The sequence below is a fragment of the Anopheles gambiae genome, chromosome 2, assembly GCF_943734735.2.
Source record: "Anopheles gambiae chromosome 2, idAnoGambNW_F1_1, whole genome shotgun sequence".
NCBI classification, from domain to species: Eukaryota; Metazoa; Arthropoda; class Insecta; order Diptera; family Culicidae; genus Anopheles; species Anopheles gambiae.
This window is the reverse complement of record NC_064601.1, coordinates 6,939,362-6,959,257: the sequence shown is the minus strand read 5'-3', so window position 1 is coordinate 6,959,257 and position 19,896 is coordinate 6,939,362. Positions and strand designations below refer to the sequence as shown.

The following is a 19,896-nucleotide window of genomic DNA, read 5'->3' as shown; positions in this document are numbered from 1 at the left end:
TAGCGCCCGTTTTTCTCGGTACCTCTTTGCTCCTTTTGCAGAATGAAGTTAGTACGTACGGTTTCGAGACACCAAAAAAGAGCGCCTGCAAGCATCTGTGGAAGTGCTGCGTGGAGCACCATTCGTTCTTCCGCCTGGTCCGGGTGGCACCGATGCAAGCGACCGGCACGCTTGCCAGCAAGTACAGGTAAGGAAGGGGAGACGAAATAATCCTTTGCTTTCCGCCTAAACTCTCCAACACTATCTCCCGATTCTCCCGTCCATCCACCCAGTGCCCGTTCGGAGCGTCAATCGATGAAGGACCTCTCAACGCAACAGCGTGTACCGCCCGTGTTCACCCGGACACCGTCCCGCCGACAGCCGCGGCGCGTCATGAACGATGTCCCGCCGACGACCGAGGACAAGATGTTCGATGCACCGAAATACATTCAGCAGGAAATCAAATCCATTTCCATACCTCAACCGGCGCAATCGTAAGTGTGCTGTGGCAGCAGGTTTTGCCATTTCTTCCCTATATCATGTATCGCATTTTTCATTCTCTTCGTGCTCTCCAACACTTGCAACGGCTTATCGCACCACCACCACCATGTTCATGTGTTTGGTGTGCCCCTTTTCGCGTGGTGTAGCTTTGAGAGCCCTTACCGTTCTACTTGCAGCATACCGGCCGCACTCAGTGGCGCTGGTAGTGGCGGTAAATCGCAAGCATCTGTTGTGCCGCCCGACTCGCCACGCAGTACGCGCAGCGCCCCCTGGATGCGGTCGCAGCAGCGCGGCCTGTTCGGCATCAACTCCAGCCCCAAGTCGGTACGGTCCGCTTCGACGCGCATGAGCGCACCGGCCAACAACAACAATGGCAGCAGCAACCACAACAGCAGCCGGATGAGATCGAGCTCGGTCGAGAGTCACTCGTCGAACGAGTCGCGCTCGGGCCGGCGACGCCGCCATCGGAGCCGCCGGGTGTCGGACAACGAGAGCGAAATGAGCCGCGGATCGGGCCGCTCCGGCCGGTCGCACAACTCGCACCGGAAGCACCGGCGCCATCGCTCCAAGAGCCGCCGAAACCGGTCGGACACGGAGAGCCGCGATCGTAGCTACTCGGGCCACCGCCGGTCGACCGACTCGATCGAGCTGGTCGACTCGGGCGAACAGTGGCTGGAGGTGCAGCGCAAGCAGCACTCGGACGCGGTACCGAAGGCGGCCGTCATCAAGAGCAGCCAGGTGATGAAGGGCGCCCATCCGGACGCGGGCATCATCCAGCATCATCATCGGAGCCGGCGCCACCGCAAGCACCGGTCGCCGTCGGAGAAGATCTGGTCGAGCGAGCTGACCAAGCATCTGCAGTTCGATCTGGTCGACACGACCGGCATGACCGAGGATCAGCTGCGCGAGATCCCGTACACGGTCGTCGAGACGAACCATGCCGCCAAAAAGCCCAACACACTCAAGGTGCACAAGACTAGTCATCAATCGTCGACCTCGCTCTCGAGCCACCAGCAGCAGCACCAGCAGCACCACCATCAGCACCATCAGCACCAGCATCACCATGCGCTGCCGGCGCACCAGCACCAAGGGAGCAACAATCGCATCGACCGGATACGGGACCCGTACGCGAAGGGTGGCGACGGTAGCCTGGTGGAGAACGGCATCAACGGTGGATCGATACGGTCGGCAAGTACGATCAGCTCGTCGCGCGAATACGACCGCAACTCGGGGCTTATAAGGTAAGCAGAGGGAGTACAATACTGGTGTAGTAACTCTGGTTATGGATACATGGTTGCCATGTAGTAACTTTAAACTCCCGAATGTCCTTCAAACATCTTTAAAGTAGGTCATCGTTTTGCCGAAATAGTTGATCTTGTATCGAAGCGGACTTATTGACACTTGTTCGTCCAGGCGATCATAGAAATCCTCAAGGTTTCTCTCTTACTGGAACGTTGGAGTTTAGAGGCCTTATCTTGGGTAAGGAGAGTTAACTAAACTCTTCAAATGAGAATTCGATAGATGTGGGAAGAGCATAGTCCTATCCTGACAGTCCCAACAAATCTTACTTGCCATGGTCGGAGTTCCTCTAATTGATACTCAAAAGAGGTTATGGTTCTTGTCACTAAGTTCCTGGTTTTGAGTTTTAATACATAAACTGATCCAATCTACGCTATTGATGTGTTTGGGAAAGTGGGTTTCCTATTTACATAGTATGTTCTAGGGTTCTCTTAGTTCTAGTATGTTCTGTATAGCAGATAAGCTACACTGGTATGTTGGGAAGACTCTGGGTGAGTGCGCAATGTACAAGGATCTTCTCGTTTGCTTACAGAATGATGTCCAGTATGAGCATGGGTGACTTCATCTCGCCAACTGGATCCAGCTTGAGTCCGCTCGATAGCTCGGGACTGCGGGTGTCGCACGAGCATACCGATTCTGGCCTCGGAGCAGATCAGGACTATGCCTACTCGTCGGAAAGGTATAATATTTTCACTATCTAGCATGAGCCTTTATCTTGACGCTCGTTTGGTGGTACCAATTTTTTGCAGATCCAGCGACAGCGCCAAGTACGGTACGAACAAGTCTTCCGGAGCGTCCGTGACGTCAGGCCAGACAAAGTCCTCCTCGTCCAACACGATGAAGTCGCACCATCACACTGTGAGTAGTAGGAAACCTCCGCTCTGTCCCGGTCGTTCGGGGCAAACCAACCCTCCCGCAGCTATCACACAACAACCGCAGGCACAACAGCAACAACAGCAGCATCAAACACAACCACATCAGCAAAGCAAATTCTCCTCGGTACCTGGTGTACATAGTGCCAACGGCAGTAACAGTCGCTTGATCAATACTAACAACACACACTATCAAAACAATCACTACACCTTCAGCCTAACCCGAACCCCGAAACCCCACCAGGCTCACCTGCAGCAGCAGCAGCACCAGCAGGGTCAGCACGCGTATCGACCTCACAACCTCACTAACAATCTCGGCGGGCGTGCCCATCCGGCGGCCGGCGGTGTCGGTAGCATTGGCGGCGGGTTAAGCACTAGCACATACCTGGACACGGTGGCGACGCTGTCGTCGTCGGCCGCGCCCTACCACTACTACTACGACGGGACCGGCTTCCGGTCGAACGTGGGCGGTGGACCCGGGCTGGGCTTCCACGGGCTGGGCCCGGGTGTCGGCAGTGGTACCCGCGGCACCAAGTCCGATATCGGCGTACCGATACGCCCGAAACGGCACTATCAGCAGCAACAGGCACACCAGCAGCAGCAGCAGCAGCACCAATACAACCACATCACCAGTGTGCACAATTTCAGCCGCACTTCCGGGGGCGACCGGAAGCAACGGCACCCGATGGTACAATCGCCATCGTTCAACAAGTCGATCGACTATCTGGAAAACTATAAGACTGGCTTGGAAAGACTTAACCAGGGTGGCGGTGGCGGTGGTGGTAGTAGTAGTGGCCTAAATAATAACAATCCGGAAACGTTCACCGGACTGCTCGGCATGGGCGCCACCGGCAGTCAGAACGTACTGAACAACCAGAACAACAACAACAACAACCCGAATGGGCCGTGGGAAGTCATCGACGGTACCAAGGGACAAGAGGATGGGGTCGATGATCGGGTCGGTCCGTTGATTTGTTTCGATACGAACCGGAACCAGGACGGCACACGGGCCGGGCCGGGAGAGCAAACGCCCGCAAACTCTACGCCGACCCGCCAGTGCGAGGGCAGTGTAAGTAATGCTGAGCCGTTGGTTCGCTTGCATGTGTTCGCTTGTCCTTGTTAGTGTGCTGGTCAGCCTGTTAGCATGAGTGAAAGTCACTTGGCACCTCTAGAAGAAAAACACTGGTGTGTTTTTGTCCCTTCTGTCGTAATGATTTGCATGCCGTTTTTCTTACTAAGTTTTTCCGTTTCTTCCCTACTTCGAAAAGCCCCCGTAGGGTATGCAATTTGCATCTGCCGGGTTTTGTGTTGTTATTCGTGGTGCCCCCTGCTTACACCCCTAAATGCATGCAATGTCACAACAGCTTTAACAGCACGAAGCAGAGAAGGAAGATTATTGTTTCGCGATACTTTTGTTCTAGATTTTCACCTTCACCAAGCCCCGCGCTTTACACATCGCTTGGCTTTCCACCCCGTTTATTTTACCCAACCCCTCCCCCACTTGTTTGTTGTAATGCAACAACACAGTGAAGGAGCAGAAGCGAGGAGCGAAACCTAAGCTCCGACGCTCTGTAAAGTTGAATGAATGGAAACTACACAACAACAACAACAACGGTAGCTATAAAAAAAGAAAAGTTCTACCTCCTCTTACCACATGGTTTCACACACAAAAAAAAAGCATAAAATACGCGCAAGTTTAACGGTAGAGCAAAACATGTTTCCACATCCGGCACCGCTGAGAGTGCATTCGCTTTTTTTCCGCCACCATTCCGTGGGTTTTGGGCTTGGCGCACTTATTATTGATCCTTTTCCATGCAGCTCCCAGCTCTCGACTGCCACTAAGGTATTTTTCTCTCTCTCTCTCTTTTACTTCCTATCTCTCTCTCCTCCCCTCTTGTTGAAAGACTCACTCTATGAACTGTTTGATGCATTTGATGCAATGCTTCAGCGAACAAAGGAAGCTTTCAGTCCGTTTCGCTGTGCTTCTTCGCGATCTCTTATTTCCACCACACACACACACACACTCGTAACAATCCTGACTTGACGTGATGAGAGTTGGCAGGAAAAACTGAACAAACCCCCGACAGGAATGCAGGGGAAAAATGAGAGCCCAGAATTTGGATGCAACTCCGCGCGCGCACATACACAGTTTTATCAAGGATGCGGGGTTTGCCTTTTTTTGTTGCGTTTACTTTCCTCCCTTTACGCGCTTTTTTCTTGGCATCCCATAAGCATTCTTCTCGGGACGGGTGCTTTTCCCGCTGCTGCGCACCACGTGTTGCTTTTAGCAAACCGGCGGCTCTATTGCATGGAGGATCGCCACGAGTCCGCAACCGTGATGGCTCGGAGTGAAAGTTGTGTACAGGAGGTGGTTTTTTGTTGTTGTTTTTTTTTTACTTTTCCCGCCAGCTCCACTTCTTTCTAGTCTTCCGACAAAATGGGCACCGGTAACAGTTCGTTTGTTTTGTGGGATAAGTAAACGATGTAAAAGTTTCCCCGTTTTTTAACGTTCCCGTTTTGTTTCCCTTCTTCCCTCTGTCAGGCGCGTTGTCGAGCCAAAAAGCTTGTCGACTTTCCGTGACTAAAGGCGGTACGAATGCAGCGTGTTCGTAGCCCCGGAAACATTCTAGGAGCTCAGCCGTACCTGTGGAACAAAGCTTTTTCCGCCCTCTTTTTCTCCTCTTTTTGCTACCCTTTTACCAGTCCTCTTCCGCCGACTACGGAAGCATCGAAGCGAATCCAATAGATGCCCCAGTTTTCTGCAGCCATTGTACGTTATTTGTTGTGTATCGCTCTGAGTGGGGCCTGGGATATGGTTAGATTTGTTTTAGTGTGTTGAAAGTTCCAAAACATTGCTCTATTTCATAGGATTAACCGTTGGGTAGATAAAGTGTAAGCAATTTGTAGGTTCCGCTTGCTCCACGGTTCTTTGACGTTTGAACTGGCAGAGAGCATCGACAGAAAGGCTTGTAAAACAGATATTTGTATTGTGCATTGCATAGCTGTAGGCGTATTATTTGCTGATAGACAACGTTACTAGTACGCTGGGCAAAGTCGCCTGCATGTATGCAAAGCGTTGCACAGCGTTGCATTTTTAACCGTTTTATTGACAGCTGCTCTGCCGAAGTTAACCATGTTGATACCTTCTATATCCTGTTCCTAACAGTTGCATGTTTTTTCGTCCCTTATATGTGTTGCATGTTTTTAAACTTTGTGTTTTAAAATTGCATTTCACGTGCTGAAAGCAAAATGTGAAACGTAATGTAATATTGTTTACAAATTATTTATTATTTCGTTGTTTTTTGTTAACAACCCTCCCCACCACTTGGCCTGCGCACACAGTACCACCCTCTAACAATGCATGTTCCTTTGTTTGTATGTTTGTAATTCGTGTGAAGTGTTCGGTTTGGCGGTGCCTTTCTGACCCGCTAACCAAGAACCGAGACGTGTATCGTCTAGTAATCTAGCCTATGCGCTTGTGTTTCTTTTGCTCCCTGACATACACACACACATACCGATATGGCAACGACTCTAGAATGGAAACATGCACAGCGAGGTGAACTCATCGCCCACCGGCCAACCAGTCGCGGTGGTCAACGGTGGGCCGCAGGGTGGACAGGGTGTGCGTAACAGTCCGACCAAAGTCTCCGCCGATACGGCGGGATTAACCAAAGCTCGACCCCAGGTCCGATCTAGTCCGGCACGGTTCGGTCTCGGTAAGAACAGCAACCATCGTTCGTCCAGCTTAGAACTGATACTAACACCTATCATACAGAGCCGACGGTAAGTAGAGCACCTGGGTGAAGGGATTGTTGTGTTGTTTTCATTATATTCGGAATATATTCTTTGGGACAGTAAGGCGTTCAGAGTATTGGTAGAGTTTGAGATATAGTTTGCGTAGCTTTGTAAAAAGTTGCTATTCTGGGTGTCAATTTGTAGTTTACGTTGAAATAGAATAGTCTAATCAACTAAGAGTTGGAAAGCTCATAAACAACTTGAATCGAAAAACTCTAGTAATTCTGGTTAGCATAATGATTCGATGAGTATTATTGGTAAAACTGTAGATTCAATAAGATATTTTGGCTTAAAATCCAGATCTCTCCGAATATTTCTATTATCCTTTGTTCTTAAAAGCACATCCAAAATAAGCGATCAAGCTTTTTAAATCTGTTTCTGAGATCCTTGAAATAGCAGATGCTATAAAATCCGGAAAATCACACACTGATACGCCTTCACATGACTCCTAGGTACTCCCACTACACTACATTAAACCCATGTGACAAAAGCACATCATTAGGAAGGAATCGTTATTCGGGTTTGTTTTCACAAGTGCTCTTAATTAATCCCTTAACCATTACCGTCACGATCACAAGAAAACGGCGGCATCCCCCTTTTTTCCGTGCAGCAACTCTTTTCAAATTGTACGGCATCTCTCCTTCCCAGCCCTTGCCAACTCTAGCCCGACCCTTTGCCAAAGCTTATCATAACAGTGTGTTCCTCCCCGAGGGGTCGTTGAAGCTGAAAACATGGAAACCCCTGGCAACGAGCAAACCCTGGTACAGCTGGTGTGGTGTGGTGGTGGTGGTGGTTGGAAAGTTGAAAGAAAATTCCACCTGACGACATCGTACCTTCAGTACCCAACGCCGCCATCTCCGGCGCTTCGGACACTTTGAACTTTCTTCGGAGCGTTTCGGTGGAAAGGCAGCACGTTGATAAGTGGATGGGTGTTGATTATATCTTATGCTGCCGGCGCAAAATGACAACCGAAAGGGGGGCAGTTATGAAGATAGCGAGTTCTTGGAAGGCCACAAAAATAGATCCATGGCAGGTAGAGGTGGTGCATGTGACCTATACGAGACGACGGTTGGTTTGGGCTGGGGCAAGGATAAAGAGCTCTTAAGCTCATTCTCAGTATGGAGGCTTCATCTTTATTTTTTTTTTGGTTCGTTCCTTTTCCAAACCATGTATAGAATTTTCATCCACTGCAAAAACACCCTTACAGCACAACCTTACAGTGCGGACACCGTACCGTTTGCCGGCAAAATGGTACCGATTGCATAACTTTCCAAATCACAACGCTCTCCCTTGCAAAGGCAGAAAACCAAACGCCGAGCGTCCGTGGACACGCCAGCCGCCTCCCCCAAAAAATATGCTCATCAAACATTCCACCGGCTGGAAATACCGCGCGCACGCTACCACGCTTCATTGTCAGTGACTCGCTCTATTGAAATTACAGCTCATTAAGCAAACTGTGTATTCGGGTAGGATAATACTCCTGATCCGGTGCACGAAAAGAACGCAATGGTCCCTGCGGCTAGATCAACGGTGGATTGCTCGGTTCATCTTTTTTTTTTTTTTGTTTCATTTTCCCGAGGCCGAGGCCAGAGAATTTGCTTCGAAAAGCAAAACCCCCTAACACTCAGAATTTGCACTCGCCCGGGCAAATCAGTACCTGTGTGAAGTGCTTCAGGTTAGCGGGCTTATTGTGGGCGGCCTGCCACCTACCTTCCCGTTCTCGTCCGCCCGCCGGTTGGTTTTCGTAGTTCAACTTTACACCCTCAAAAGTTGATATTGCCAAAAATTTTGCTTCCCTTTCGGGAACAAAAACATTACGACGCCAAGGGTTACCCGAAAGGGGCATCAAAACTGGGCGCGGGCGCCCGTAACACCAACAACCACGCTACAACCCATGCAACGTACGGTTCGTAGCACGGGCGCAAGCATCATCATCAGCAGCAGCAGCACACCGAAAAGGGTTAGAGTCATTTTGAACAGCTGAAGCAAAAGCGTATAATACATTTCCAGGGATGGGGCACTTGTAAAAATTAACAGTTCCCTGCTGGGAAAGTATGTACTCCGAGCTGGTTTACGGTAGAATAGGGATGAACCGCAAACGATTCACACTTTGCTTGCCTCGCCCTTTTTGCTTGATGCGCTTGGAGCACGGAAAGAGGGAAAACCTCAGACCGAAAACAAATATCGAAAGCCAAACAGGCTGCATGCATCAAGGATGTTTCGTGTCACGCACCCCAATGGGCTAACGATCCCGACATCTCCGTCACAAAGTTGGTCCACTGTGAAGGATCCTAGTGGATTCTAGTTGGATGAGAGTTAGCATTTTTAGCTTCTCGAGCATTAGCGGCAACATGAGGTTCACTACCGCGATGATTAATCAGTTACACGATGCGCGAGTGATGGTTGTAAATGTTAAGTACATTTCGTTATTCGTTCGAAACCGGACCGACTCGACCGAACGTGAAATGCGAGTAGAAGCTATGCACAAGTGCATAGTCATGCTGTTGTGCTTTACATGCAAAGTATGTCTGTGTTTGGGTAAAGAAGGATGATGTAAGAATATGTTAATGAAGTGTAATTTACTGTTGGAGATCACAAGCCCGGATGAAACAAGGTGAGATCCCGAAAACATTTCCTGCAGAACCTATCATTGGAATTGTGTCGACACTGGAGAATAGTTTCCCATTATTGCCGCTAGGTGCGCTCTTCTGCTAGTTCGTCTATCTACTTAGATCAAAGTCGTGATGACAGAGATTCAATACAAAAACTGACGGACTGATTTTCATTATTACATATTGAACAGGTCCATTCATGCCGCCATGCAAGACATCGCATATTGTAATGTTACAAATGATACCTTTGCCATGTTGTTTAGCCTACAGTTCTGTTTACAACCCATCACACGAAAGCTACACACATGCACACAGGCATAGAGATAATTAAATCATCTGCGGTTCTAGCTCATCTTTTAGCAGGCATTAAATTGTACGCGCTCCGGAACACAGTTACATTGCGCTCCGTATGATTAGGCGCACTAATCACTGTGCCCTACGCGCGTAACGCTTTCATCAAAGGGAATCAAAGCCGGCCGTGGCTAGACAAATAGCAACAGGCCAGATAATATTTCAAACGAATAGGCTACAGTTCAACCCCTGCACCACACACACACACACATATACGCCCGGATGGATTTACGCAACCCGATATTCCGCGTACGCATCGCGCACTGTTTATTTGAGCTTTCGAGCTTGGTAATATGATATTGATTCACGCCTGCCTTGCTGGTGCCTCCCACGCCCGTGGTTTAGCTTTGGGGGTTTATGTTTGGTACTAAAGTCGCCCTTCCAAACCCGCCCAAGCCTAGTATAGTTTGTGGAAAAGTCTAACCATTTGAGGTCCTATTCACCATACCACTCCCACCCTGGGCCAGTTATAATCATGCGCTGCAAGCTGACATGCACAGGCATTGTTTTACGACGCACCAACAAAAACACCGCATCGGAACGGAGAAAATGGCAAACGTTAGCAATTATAACGAAATCAATTCGTCCCTTGGCAAGTTTTACCGCCGGTTTAGCAGAGCGACCACCATGACGACGACAACCGACTAATAGAGCAATCTATTTGCTTTTAAAACTATGATTAATTATTCAGCCCGCCCCAACACCCCCGCGGTAGCACGCGTCGCATGTGCCGGGTGTTTGTGTCCGGGGTTCTTCGACACCATGATGCGACAATAGTGTCGTCCTTTTATCGATGGCACCCGGGCTATGCCACGCAGCTATGCATCGACGCTATCGGCACAGGAAAAGCGAACGCTTTACTCATTTATTTATCAAACTCATCCCCCATCCTGCATGGAGCAGGGACGACACCCACCCTGCTGCGTGTGGGCGTGAATGTGGATCATTATTCACATAGCATTCACACCACCTGGAACCGACCGACGGCACCCACAGAACCGACTCCACCCGGCTTCAAATTAGTTGAACAAATTTAATTTAATCCTTGCTCCATCACCACTCCATTTAAATGTCGCCCCATCGCTCCAATCGCTCCATCCTTGCCTGCTGTATCACGACGGCCAGGCGGAGTTGTTAAAATAAATTGTTGTAAAATTTACTACCCACCCGTGTGAGTGCAGCGTGTGTGTGTTGGTGTCATGGACTTACATGCTACTCTCTTTTTTTCGCTTCACTTTCATAGCTTAAATCCTCCCCATGAATAAATAATAACGCGTCTAACAACGTAATCGCTAATGGTCGCTTTACCTATCCCCCCTTCGAGGGGGGGGGGGGGGGGGGAAGGATCGTGTACTATGCCGCGAACAATGTATGTTGCCCGTGTGTGTTTTCGCATCAAAGGAAAACGGAATCGGGCGGAAAATCCATCATTAGCGAGCGAGCGTGTTGTGTGAGGATTTTCACCCTTCAATGTGTGTTTTTTCTGATTGAATACATTTATATGTCGATGAATAGAAGCTTACAGCTAAAAAAAGGCCAAGTTTACCTCTCTATACTGTCTGATTGCTTTTACAAACATGCATGTTTGTATGATAGAATTGATGTTTGCAACAAAAAAGGTTTCACCTGTTTCAGTCAATTTATCAGTATATTAATATTATTTTTTTCGATGAACGCATTTAAGCTTTAAGTGAATGTTATGTTTTACAAACGATTCGCTTACGAGTTGTATGACGAGACGAAAGTTGCTAGTATTTTGTATAAATTTGCACCAAGTATAACGTAGAAACATTTCCAACTATAAGTAGAGTTAAATCTTTAAGTACTTATAAATTAAAACCAAATTTAGTAACTATTCGAGTGCCATTCTCTTGGCCAATAATGACACATTCTACACTTAACAATGTGCAAACACCTAAACACCCGCTAAGCCATAGACCCTGTAGCATAAACCCATTGTCCAGGATGTAAATACATTTGCTTTAGTAACCAACATTCACAGTGCTTTCGGGATGAGCAACAGAACAAACTACTCGAAAACATACGCCAAACTACCTGCGTGAGGATGCTTTCAAAACTTTCCCAGCGTGATGCCAGCAGGATTGCGACAACAAACTACACCTACCACCATGATTGTTTCATTACACTACCTTTACCAATGTAGCTAACACAAATCATATCTTGCTCTCTTCCAATCTCCAACAGGGCCCAGTAATTATGGGTGAAATGAGCACGGAATTATAAATTGTCATCGAATCGCTCCTCTCAAGCCGCATGGAAATGGCTCTCCACTGACTAAACACGGCAAGCGAACCGACCGCAATTCGGCAAACTGAGTAGCAAGTAGCAGCAACCGTTCGGAAGATCTAAGGCCGTTTGTCCATTTTTTTAAATGTGTAACAGTTTTTTGGCTGTTTGATAATCAAAACTGTATCGTCTCACAAACAATGCTTCCACCAGACACACATTGGGAATAAGAAATAAACAGTAGCGAGCGCGCGCGTGTGTGTGTTGTGGAGTTTGCAAAGTGCCACGATGTATGTAAAATTCCAACCACTCCACATAGACGTTAGATCCTCATCGAGCAGGGTGTGTCGATAACCGGCACCGACGGTCGGTTAGTTATGACACAGTTCGGACCTACCAAAAACCCCAATACGTGGCAAGGAGCGGTTTCTTCTAGCGGAGTATTATGGCTGGAGCATAAGTGTTGGGGAGGCTTCTTTTTATCGACATTAACATGTATGCATGTATTAACCTCAGAGCGGGGACGACGGCGACGGCGATCACACGGTAGTGTAGGTATGTACTTTTCTTTTTAATCATAAAACGGCAGTACCACTAATGCAATCCAGAACCAAAAAGATGAAAAGAGAGGGCGGTAAACGCGTAAATCAAAAGAATGGTAAACAAGAAATCGAACTACACAGTAAGCAGGTTAGGCTAAGCCCTAGGAGTATAGGAGTAACTAACGAAAGAGTGAGACATTCTCGATGTGCATGTGTGTTAGGTATTAGGAGCGCGTGTCCAGGCTCCACGCGCAAGCGAGTGTGGACCCGTGTTTTTGATCACAATTTATTATCATCCATCGGTAGTGTTTAAGTTTTCGATGTACGTGTGAGTGTGTCTTTCCCCTCCCCTTCTCGCTTGTGAGGGGCGGGTTGAGGGAAAGCATAACAGTAAGCTTAGCCGCTATCGTCCGTTTCTTCACAACCCGCTTATATATCTTACTGTTAGGTGTGTCTGAATCTGTTCGTTCTCCAATGCAGACCCTTAATTCTATATTTTCCTGCTGTTATTGCGCACTCTTGCCTACCCTTCCATGGTGTTACGCAGGAGTAAGAGCGGCCTTGTTGATGCATCTGGGCCGCAACCCACACCGCGTGGTCAAATCGTGGCATCAACACACGAACGCAGATTATGCTGAAGTGCTCTTGATGTTTGGGACACTGGGGCGGTGTACGTTTTTTCCCCCGTTTTTGAATACTTCTCTGTAGGTGTCCCGTTCAAACTGTCGCATAAATCGGATCGTAAACCATTGCATGTATGTGTACACATTCGTTTTTTATCGAATCGATCATTCAGCAACAAAACAACAAAACACACTTCTTCAAACACTGTGAAACTCAATAAAAAGGAAAATTGGATTGTAAACATACACATCACCTAACCTTCTTTCAACATGAATTCCGCTCCGAAACAGGCCACTCAGAGACAGGTAAGTGTGCAAGATTTCGTATAGAATCCGTAGAATCCGTTTCGTAGAAGCATTAATTGTTGCTGGTTCTTCCGCTTAATAGCAGCCACCGCTCGTTTTCAACCAGGTCACATCGTCCAGTAATTAAACCCAATTACCCCCCAGCGCGACACCATTTCCCGCAATACTTTCAATCGTTATGGGAAAACATGCTACATCGAAAAGTACATCACTTCCCACTACGACGCATTTATTGAGCCATAAAATATGAAGCACACAATATTTCCACCAGCCAAAGCCCATTCACAGCGCCCATCATTATGAGGGAAGACACGGTTGATAGCGAAAGTTCAAAACGATGGGTTATTGCTACACACACACACTTTTTCTGACGCTCCCAGCCAACGGTTCGGTTTGGCAAAAATAGCATGATGGCATGAATATTAATGACAGTTGTAGCAGAGCTCCGATGAGCAGAACATGTCATTACCGGAAACTGATTCCGGCACCACGGACTCTCTCGAGAGGTTCGTTTATTTCTTTCCTGTACCGTCATCTCCCCCACAAATCATTCGTAATGGCGTTGAGGGCCTCATCCTTCCGCGGTTCTAATCGTTCGCCCTATTGGAGTTGCATTTTGCATGCCACCGGCTGGCAGAGGAAGCATGTAAAATAAATATTTGATACCGAAACCAAACACCGCCAGACGAGCGACACACAGCGTTTTGTGTGGTTAGAGGAGGTGGCGCGTGGGGGTGATGTAAAAACAATCATCCTTCCTATTGCTGATGCTCTCGGTATTGACATTTGTCGATTCGTACCGCCCTCCGGGAAGCCCGAGCAGTGTCCCGCAGTGTGACTTTGATCTCGGTGCACGACAGACAGTACTTTGAGGGACGACTTTGAGCTTTGACGACTCCCCTCCGTGCTGAGGGGTTGCTTTGGCAAGCGCGCAAAAACAGGGAAATGCATGACAGACTGAACTGCTGTGTCTGTTATTAAAAGGATTGCCATCCCGCTGACTTTCATCGAGCTGCAAAGAAGTGTGGGAAGTGTCTGTGCAGTGAAATCGATATTTAAATAAAAACATCATCACTTCGCCGCTCCGACCAAACCATCACACCCCAAAACATGATAAAAGCGAACGCCCAGAAGCGGCAGAAATTATCCACCGTCTCCAGCGTGACGGTCGGCACACCGCACAAGGACGGCCCACCACCACCGACACGTGGTCGGCTGCGGGAGCGGTACCGCTTCAAGGAGGAGCTGCTGCAGCTGTTCAACAGCATCACCGCCCACTGCTACCGACAGCTGGCGCAGCAAGATCGCAGCCTCTCGGAGCGGCTGTTCTGGCTGCTGATGCTAATCCTCGAGGCGGCCACACTGATCGCGATCATCATCTCGGCCTGGGGGAAGTTTACGGCCAACCCGTTGATAACGACGCTGCACGATACGATCTACCCGATCGTGCTGGTACCGTTTCCGGCGATCTCGCTCTGCAACAACAATCGCATCTCGCGAGCCGCCGCCGTCCGGTACGCGGCCCAGCTGGCCGGGCGGGATGCCGAGCGGCGCAACGCGAGCTACTTTCTCGAGCAGATCGCCCTGCTCGGCAAGCTGTACGACTTTGACTACGAAAATCTGCACCAGATGACCAGGCTGCAGGAGTTTCTCGATCTGAACGATGTGAGCAACAGCACCGGCATGTACAATGCGCTGGAAACGCTCGAAAAGGTAGGTTAGGTGGGTAGGACCCGAACGAACGGAAAGAGGGAGTGCAAATGGTAACTGGAGCCCCCTCCCTGTGTGCCATTTGCAGCTATCGCCCCGGTGTGAGGATATGCTGCTGCGCTGCTTTTGGAAAAGCATCGAGCTGCCGTGCATGCTGCGGAACGATATGATCGAGGTGCGCCGCACACCGTACGGATTTTGCTGCACGTTCAACTTTATCGGCCACACCGAAGATAACGAGTAAGAAATGCTGCGGCACGGTGGTAGCAAGCAAGTAGCTCTTAATTTTTGTTCGAAAAATTGCACACTTGGTAGATGTGTGCCTGTGGTCGTGTGAGCGCGCTTACCAAGAGGTTCAATGGAGCGAGCTGAGTTCCAGCGAAGCATATCGTTTTCCCACACATCGCGCCCGGATGCTAATGGGAAACTTTGTTCAACAGACATGCGATGTGCAGGCGAAACTTTATACAGCACGGTACCAAAACTTTACGGTTGGTGGTTGTAGTTTTGAATTCCGAAACAGGGTAGCATTACAAAAGCTTTTGTTTCTTGGTGTTTTAATAATACTTGAAGTCAATTTCGGTGGCTTCCCAGCTACAGAATAACCCAAGTAGATTCCCCAAGATTTGTAAAGGCTGTTGAAGCTGAATGTTACAACATTTACCTAAAAGTATGCAATACACATAGCAAAGCTCCTGAATTGATGCAATCAGCTTGGCAAAACAATCTTTAAATCGCTAATTAATGTAGTAAACACAGCTCTGTTCAAACATTCAAACAATTTATTTTAACTAACAATTTTAACAATTTAAAACCCATATACACACACACGAACGTACACAATCAAGTTACACGTAATAGCTTTTGCCAAAAATTGAAATACTCCCCATCCAATCGTTCCAATCCACTTGTTCTACCCGTTTCTACCGTGCAGGATTCATCCACCGTCGTACTTTTTGGACGTTACTGGACCGGAAATGGGATTGGTGCTGCTGCTGAATGGCTCCTCTAATGACTATTTCTACAACTTGTTCAACAACATCGGCTTCAACGTACGCTCCCCATTACTTAACTAGCTCTGGCTCTCCTTTAACCCTTTCCTCTAGCAATGCATCCCTCTCCCCTTGTCCCCATGCCTTCTCAATGATCCTGCTCACTGTTGTCGTCGTCTCATGACCACGTGGCTCATGTAACGAACCGTATGCTTTCCTTCCCCCCCCCCATCCAGCTGCAAATTTTCAACCCGCACGAGGTCCCGGACAGTACCGCCGGCGGGGTAAACGAGCAATTCGTCCACCTCGGCACGGAAACGTTCATCCGGGTTGATGCCATCACCATCAACAGCGAGCCGGATGTGCTGCGCTACTCGAGACAGAAGGTAAGCTACAGCACGATGCACCACACTACACCACCAGCAGAGCGCTTGCAACGAGAGTGCATCTCAGGTGCACTATCGGGTACGTTCGTTGCGTCCTACCACCTAAAGGGACCGGCAACAACAAAAAATGCCCAAGCACCCCAAAACGAACTGAACCAGCTAATGTGGGCGCTCCCGCGGTTGGACCGGGGCACGGGAACAGCGGAAGGTAATTAATTTATTTCGAAGCGAATGCAGTCAGCGATGATGATGCACTCTGAGGGCGGTTGGGATGTTATGCTGGAGTACTGTTCAGTGCTGGTACCTTCCGCTTCCCCGGACGCTGTGAGGATTGGCAGCTGAATTCGACCGGCTCCGGAATCACATCCGCTGGGAAGACAGCGCTACAAACACAGGATGCACCACATCGGTACCGATTCACTGCCGATGCGCCGGTGCCATATCGAGGTACTACCTTCGGAATGCATCGAAATTGCACAGTACCAAGTGCTCTAGAACACCTGGCAAAAGGGTTACCACGAGCAACAAAAAAAGCGGGCCAGTTTGCTCATAATCCAATTAGTCGGTACGGTTTCGAGATTCGTGGGTTGGAATTTTTGGAAATTGATCAGTGCGCCTGCCAACTTGCCAATCTATTGGTATCCCAATGTTTCGGACTGTTCAATATGCTTGGCTGAGTAGAGCGTTAGAAATGTGTAGAATAGAAAAAAAGGGGGCACGTCTAAATAGCTTCTTGTTGGTGACTTTTGGTATAGAAGTAGCCATTCTGAAGCCGTCGGGTATGTTTCATCAGAAAAAAAACCTTGACAAATGGGAATGCAAACAAATATTTACATGGCAAATGATGCTAATAATCTGCATCTGCGCGTTATGGTTGAGTTATCTTTCTAACCATTCACAATTGCATCGTGGCTCCAACACACACACACCCAAACCGACCTCGACCGGCCAGAATAACCCAAATGCGCCCAAGGTTCTGTCTCCGGAGCATCGTCCCGAACCAGCGAAGAAACGATGCTCAACAGACCACACACATCGTTACGACGAGGGCGGTCGGTCGGAGATTGTTTGCCGTTAACCCCCGGTTTACGGTGGACAGCATGTTTCGGGGGCCGACCCAACAGCAACAACAACCGCAGAACAATATTTATGCACCGTGCAGTTTGCACTACACGCCACAGACAGCATGTGTGTATCGCGTCAAGCGAAGGCTGCCACCGAACAGCTGCTAGCCATAGTTGGGCGGTTCCCACGCCGCTCCCACAAACCCACCAAGCGCCCATTATCACGAGCACCGCGTGTATGCATGCACCCTTGACTGCCTGCCGCCCTTCCTAAATGATAATTTATACACTGCGGACCCCGGGGGTGCCAAGCGCCACCGCCCCAACCGGCACACAGCCTGGATTCTAACCTGCCGATGCTACTGCTGCTTCCTTTCTGTCAATTTTGCAGCGCCAGTGCGTGTTCCGCAACGAGCTGCTAAAGTACGGTGCCAACTACGGCCGCAGCAACTGTGTCGCCGCCTGCCGGCTCCGGAGCGTGATGGCGCTGTGCGAGTGCGTACCGTTCTACATGCCGACGGCGGGTGCGACGGCCAGCAGCAAATCCGTAACGACCTGCAATCTCCAGCACATCGCCTGCCTGAGCAAGTACAAGAGTGAGTGCGCTTTGAACGGGTGACAGGGGACCGGGTGCCGTAAAATTATCCTTAACAGAATTAATCGCACGGAATGCCGCTAAAGGGTTAAAGGACGCTTTTTGGGGGGAGATCCAGAGTGATAATAATGTTTTTGATATCGTTTCCCATTTTCGTTCCCCCCTTTGGTTGCTTACTGTTTATCTTTGGTGCCGGTTGGTGTGTGTGTGTGATTTGGGTAAATGTACACCAAACACCCACCCCCCAAATCAACCCCCCGCCAAAACCAGTCAAATGGTCAACCGTGATAACGGACATCGTGCAGATACCGGGGCTGGAGAAGGAGATGGAGGAGTCGCTCTACTGTCCGGAGTGTTTGCCGTCCTGCTCGGCGAGCAAGTATCAGATCACTGCCTCCAACCTGCCGCTGGTGCGATCCCGACGGGACGGCTTCAGCGTGACGGCCGGCATCGACAACGTGGCGGACGTCGCGGTGGTGCGCATCTTCTTCGGCCAGCCGGAAACGTGGATGTACAAGCAGAACGTGGCCTACTACTGGTTCGAGATATTCAGCAACTTTGGCGGCATGTTCGGCATCATGGCCGGCATGTCGCTGATAACCCTAATGGAGGTTGTTTACTTTGTCGGCCGGCAGCTGGTGCTGGTGTTTGCGACCCGCTCGTGGAGTGCCGGGGCGCTCCGGTCGCGCATGCCGAACCTAGAGCTACTGCAGTAAAGTTCAGTGTGTGTTTGTTGGAGTTGGTTGTCCAGTGGTAAAACACATACACACACGCAGAGAAACAAACAAAAAATAACGCTTATGCCAAAAACATAGCTATGCTAGTTACGGGGCATTGTTTTTCGCACTCCTAATAACACTCGACGGAACAAGAGCAGGCTGGCCGCAAGGACCCATTTTGCCCACATCAACAAATGCTTTGCACGCTCCGTTTCGGGGGGGAATGCTCGAGATGGTGCGGCTTTTAGTGACTGTTTTAGTGGCGGCGGTGGGGCATGTGTACGCAGCGGCCAACCACACCGAATTGTGGACGAATTGGTCGTGGCAAGTGTCCAGCGGTGGTTTTTAATTTATTCACCAGCACTTTAAACGAGTACAGCAACTAAGCGCACCCTGGGTATGATGACACAACGCTGAGGTAGCGGCACTGGGTAACACAAAAGGGTAAATAAAACAGTACCAGCACTTCTTGCAACCTTGAGTTGAGGGTTGTTTTTCAATACTAAGAAAGAAGCTCTGATTTAACAAACTAAACAGTTACATGGTTGGTATTAGTGGTGGGCGCTCGGAATCAGACCTACTCGATTCCGATTCCGTGTTCGGGATCAATTTTGGAGCCGATTCCGATACAAATTCGGTACTAGAATCAGAATCGGCTCCAGAATCGGAAATCGACTTGGGAATCGCAATTTGCTTCGGAAACGGAATCAGAATTGACTCCAGAAATGGAATTATCTTCGGAATAAGAATCAGTTCTTGAATTGAATTATGCAGTTTCAGAAGCGAAATAAGTCTGGGAATCTCCATGAGAGTGGATAGTTTACAAGTAAATTTGGATTCTTTGCGGATATCATTACGCAGCATCATTGTACCTAAACTCCTATTCTTATGGAGATGCCGAAACCGACCGAACCAAATTCAGAACCGATTCTGGAGCCGATTCCAATTCCAGTGCCGATTCTGCAGCCGATTCAGAAGCCGATTCTGGAGCCGATTCTGGAGCTGCATCCGGGACCAATTCCGAAGCCGATTCTGGAATCAATTCCGGAAAATGATTCCAGGCCTACTATCCGGAATCGATTCCAGAAAACTTCGAAACTAGCCAGATTCGATTCCGACAAAAACTTCAGTTTTCCCATCACTAGTTGGCATAGTTGATAACGAATGAATATGTAACCATTTTAGTTATTTTCCCTGAACTTTTCCCTGAGATTCCAAGCAACAGGAACACGTGTCCTGTTCGCATGTAGCTCAACCTTACACCAATTAACGTTTGTTTCGTTTTCCAGTTTATTTCACCCCC

General features: G+C 48.9%; 2 protein-coding genes across 5 annotated transcripts in view; both read left to right on the top strand.

Annotated features, from left to right (window-relative positions):
• Positions 1-13,067, top strand: part of LOC1281539 (band 4.1-like protein 4) — a 92,157-nt gene extending 79,090 nt beyond the window's left edge. Inside the window, exons 8-14 of one of the 4 annotated variants that reach the window (XM_061648794.1) lie at positions 42-187; positions 273-473; positions 627-1,721; positions 2,312-2,458; positions 2,529-2,637; positions 6,187-6,434; positions 11,615-13,067. In XM_061648794.1, the coding sequence (XP_061504778.1) occupies positions 42-187; positions 273-473; positions 627-1,721; positions 2,312-2,458; positions 2,529-2,637; positions 6,187-6,434; positions 11,615-11,624 (1,956 nt within the window). In that variant the 3' untranslated portion in view covers positions 11,625-13,067. Of the gene's footprint in view, positions 1-41; positions 188-272; positions 474-626; positions 1,722-2,311; positions 2,459-2,528; positions 3,721-6,186; positions 6,435-11,614 lie in introns of all 4 variants that reach the window. The other 3 variants (XM_061648793.1, XM_061648792.1, XM_061648795.1) reach the window with 3 other exon arrangements.
• A 155-nt stretch (positions 13,068-13,222) lies between these two features.
• On the top strand, positions 13,223-19,353 carry LOC1281540 (pickpocket protein 28). Its single transcript, XM_061648796.1, has 6 exons — positions 13,223-14,840; positions 14,926-15,077; positions 15,772-15,889; positions 16,066-16,215; positions 17,671-17,875; positions 18,145-19,353. The coding sequence occupies exons 1-6, from the start codon at positions 14,238-14,240 to the stop codon at positions 18,588-18,590; spliced, it is 1,674 nt and encodes a 557-aa protein (XP_061504780.1). The 5' UTR covers positions 13,223-14,237; the 3' UTR covers positions 18,591-19,353.
• Positions 19,354-19,896: the final 543 nt, after the last annotated feature.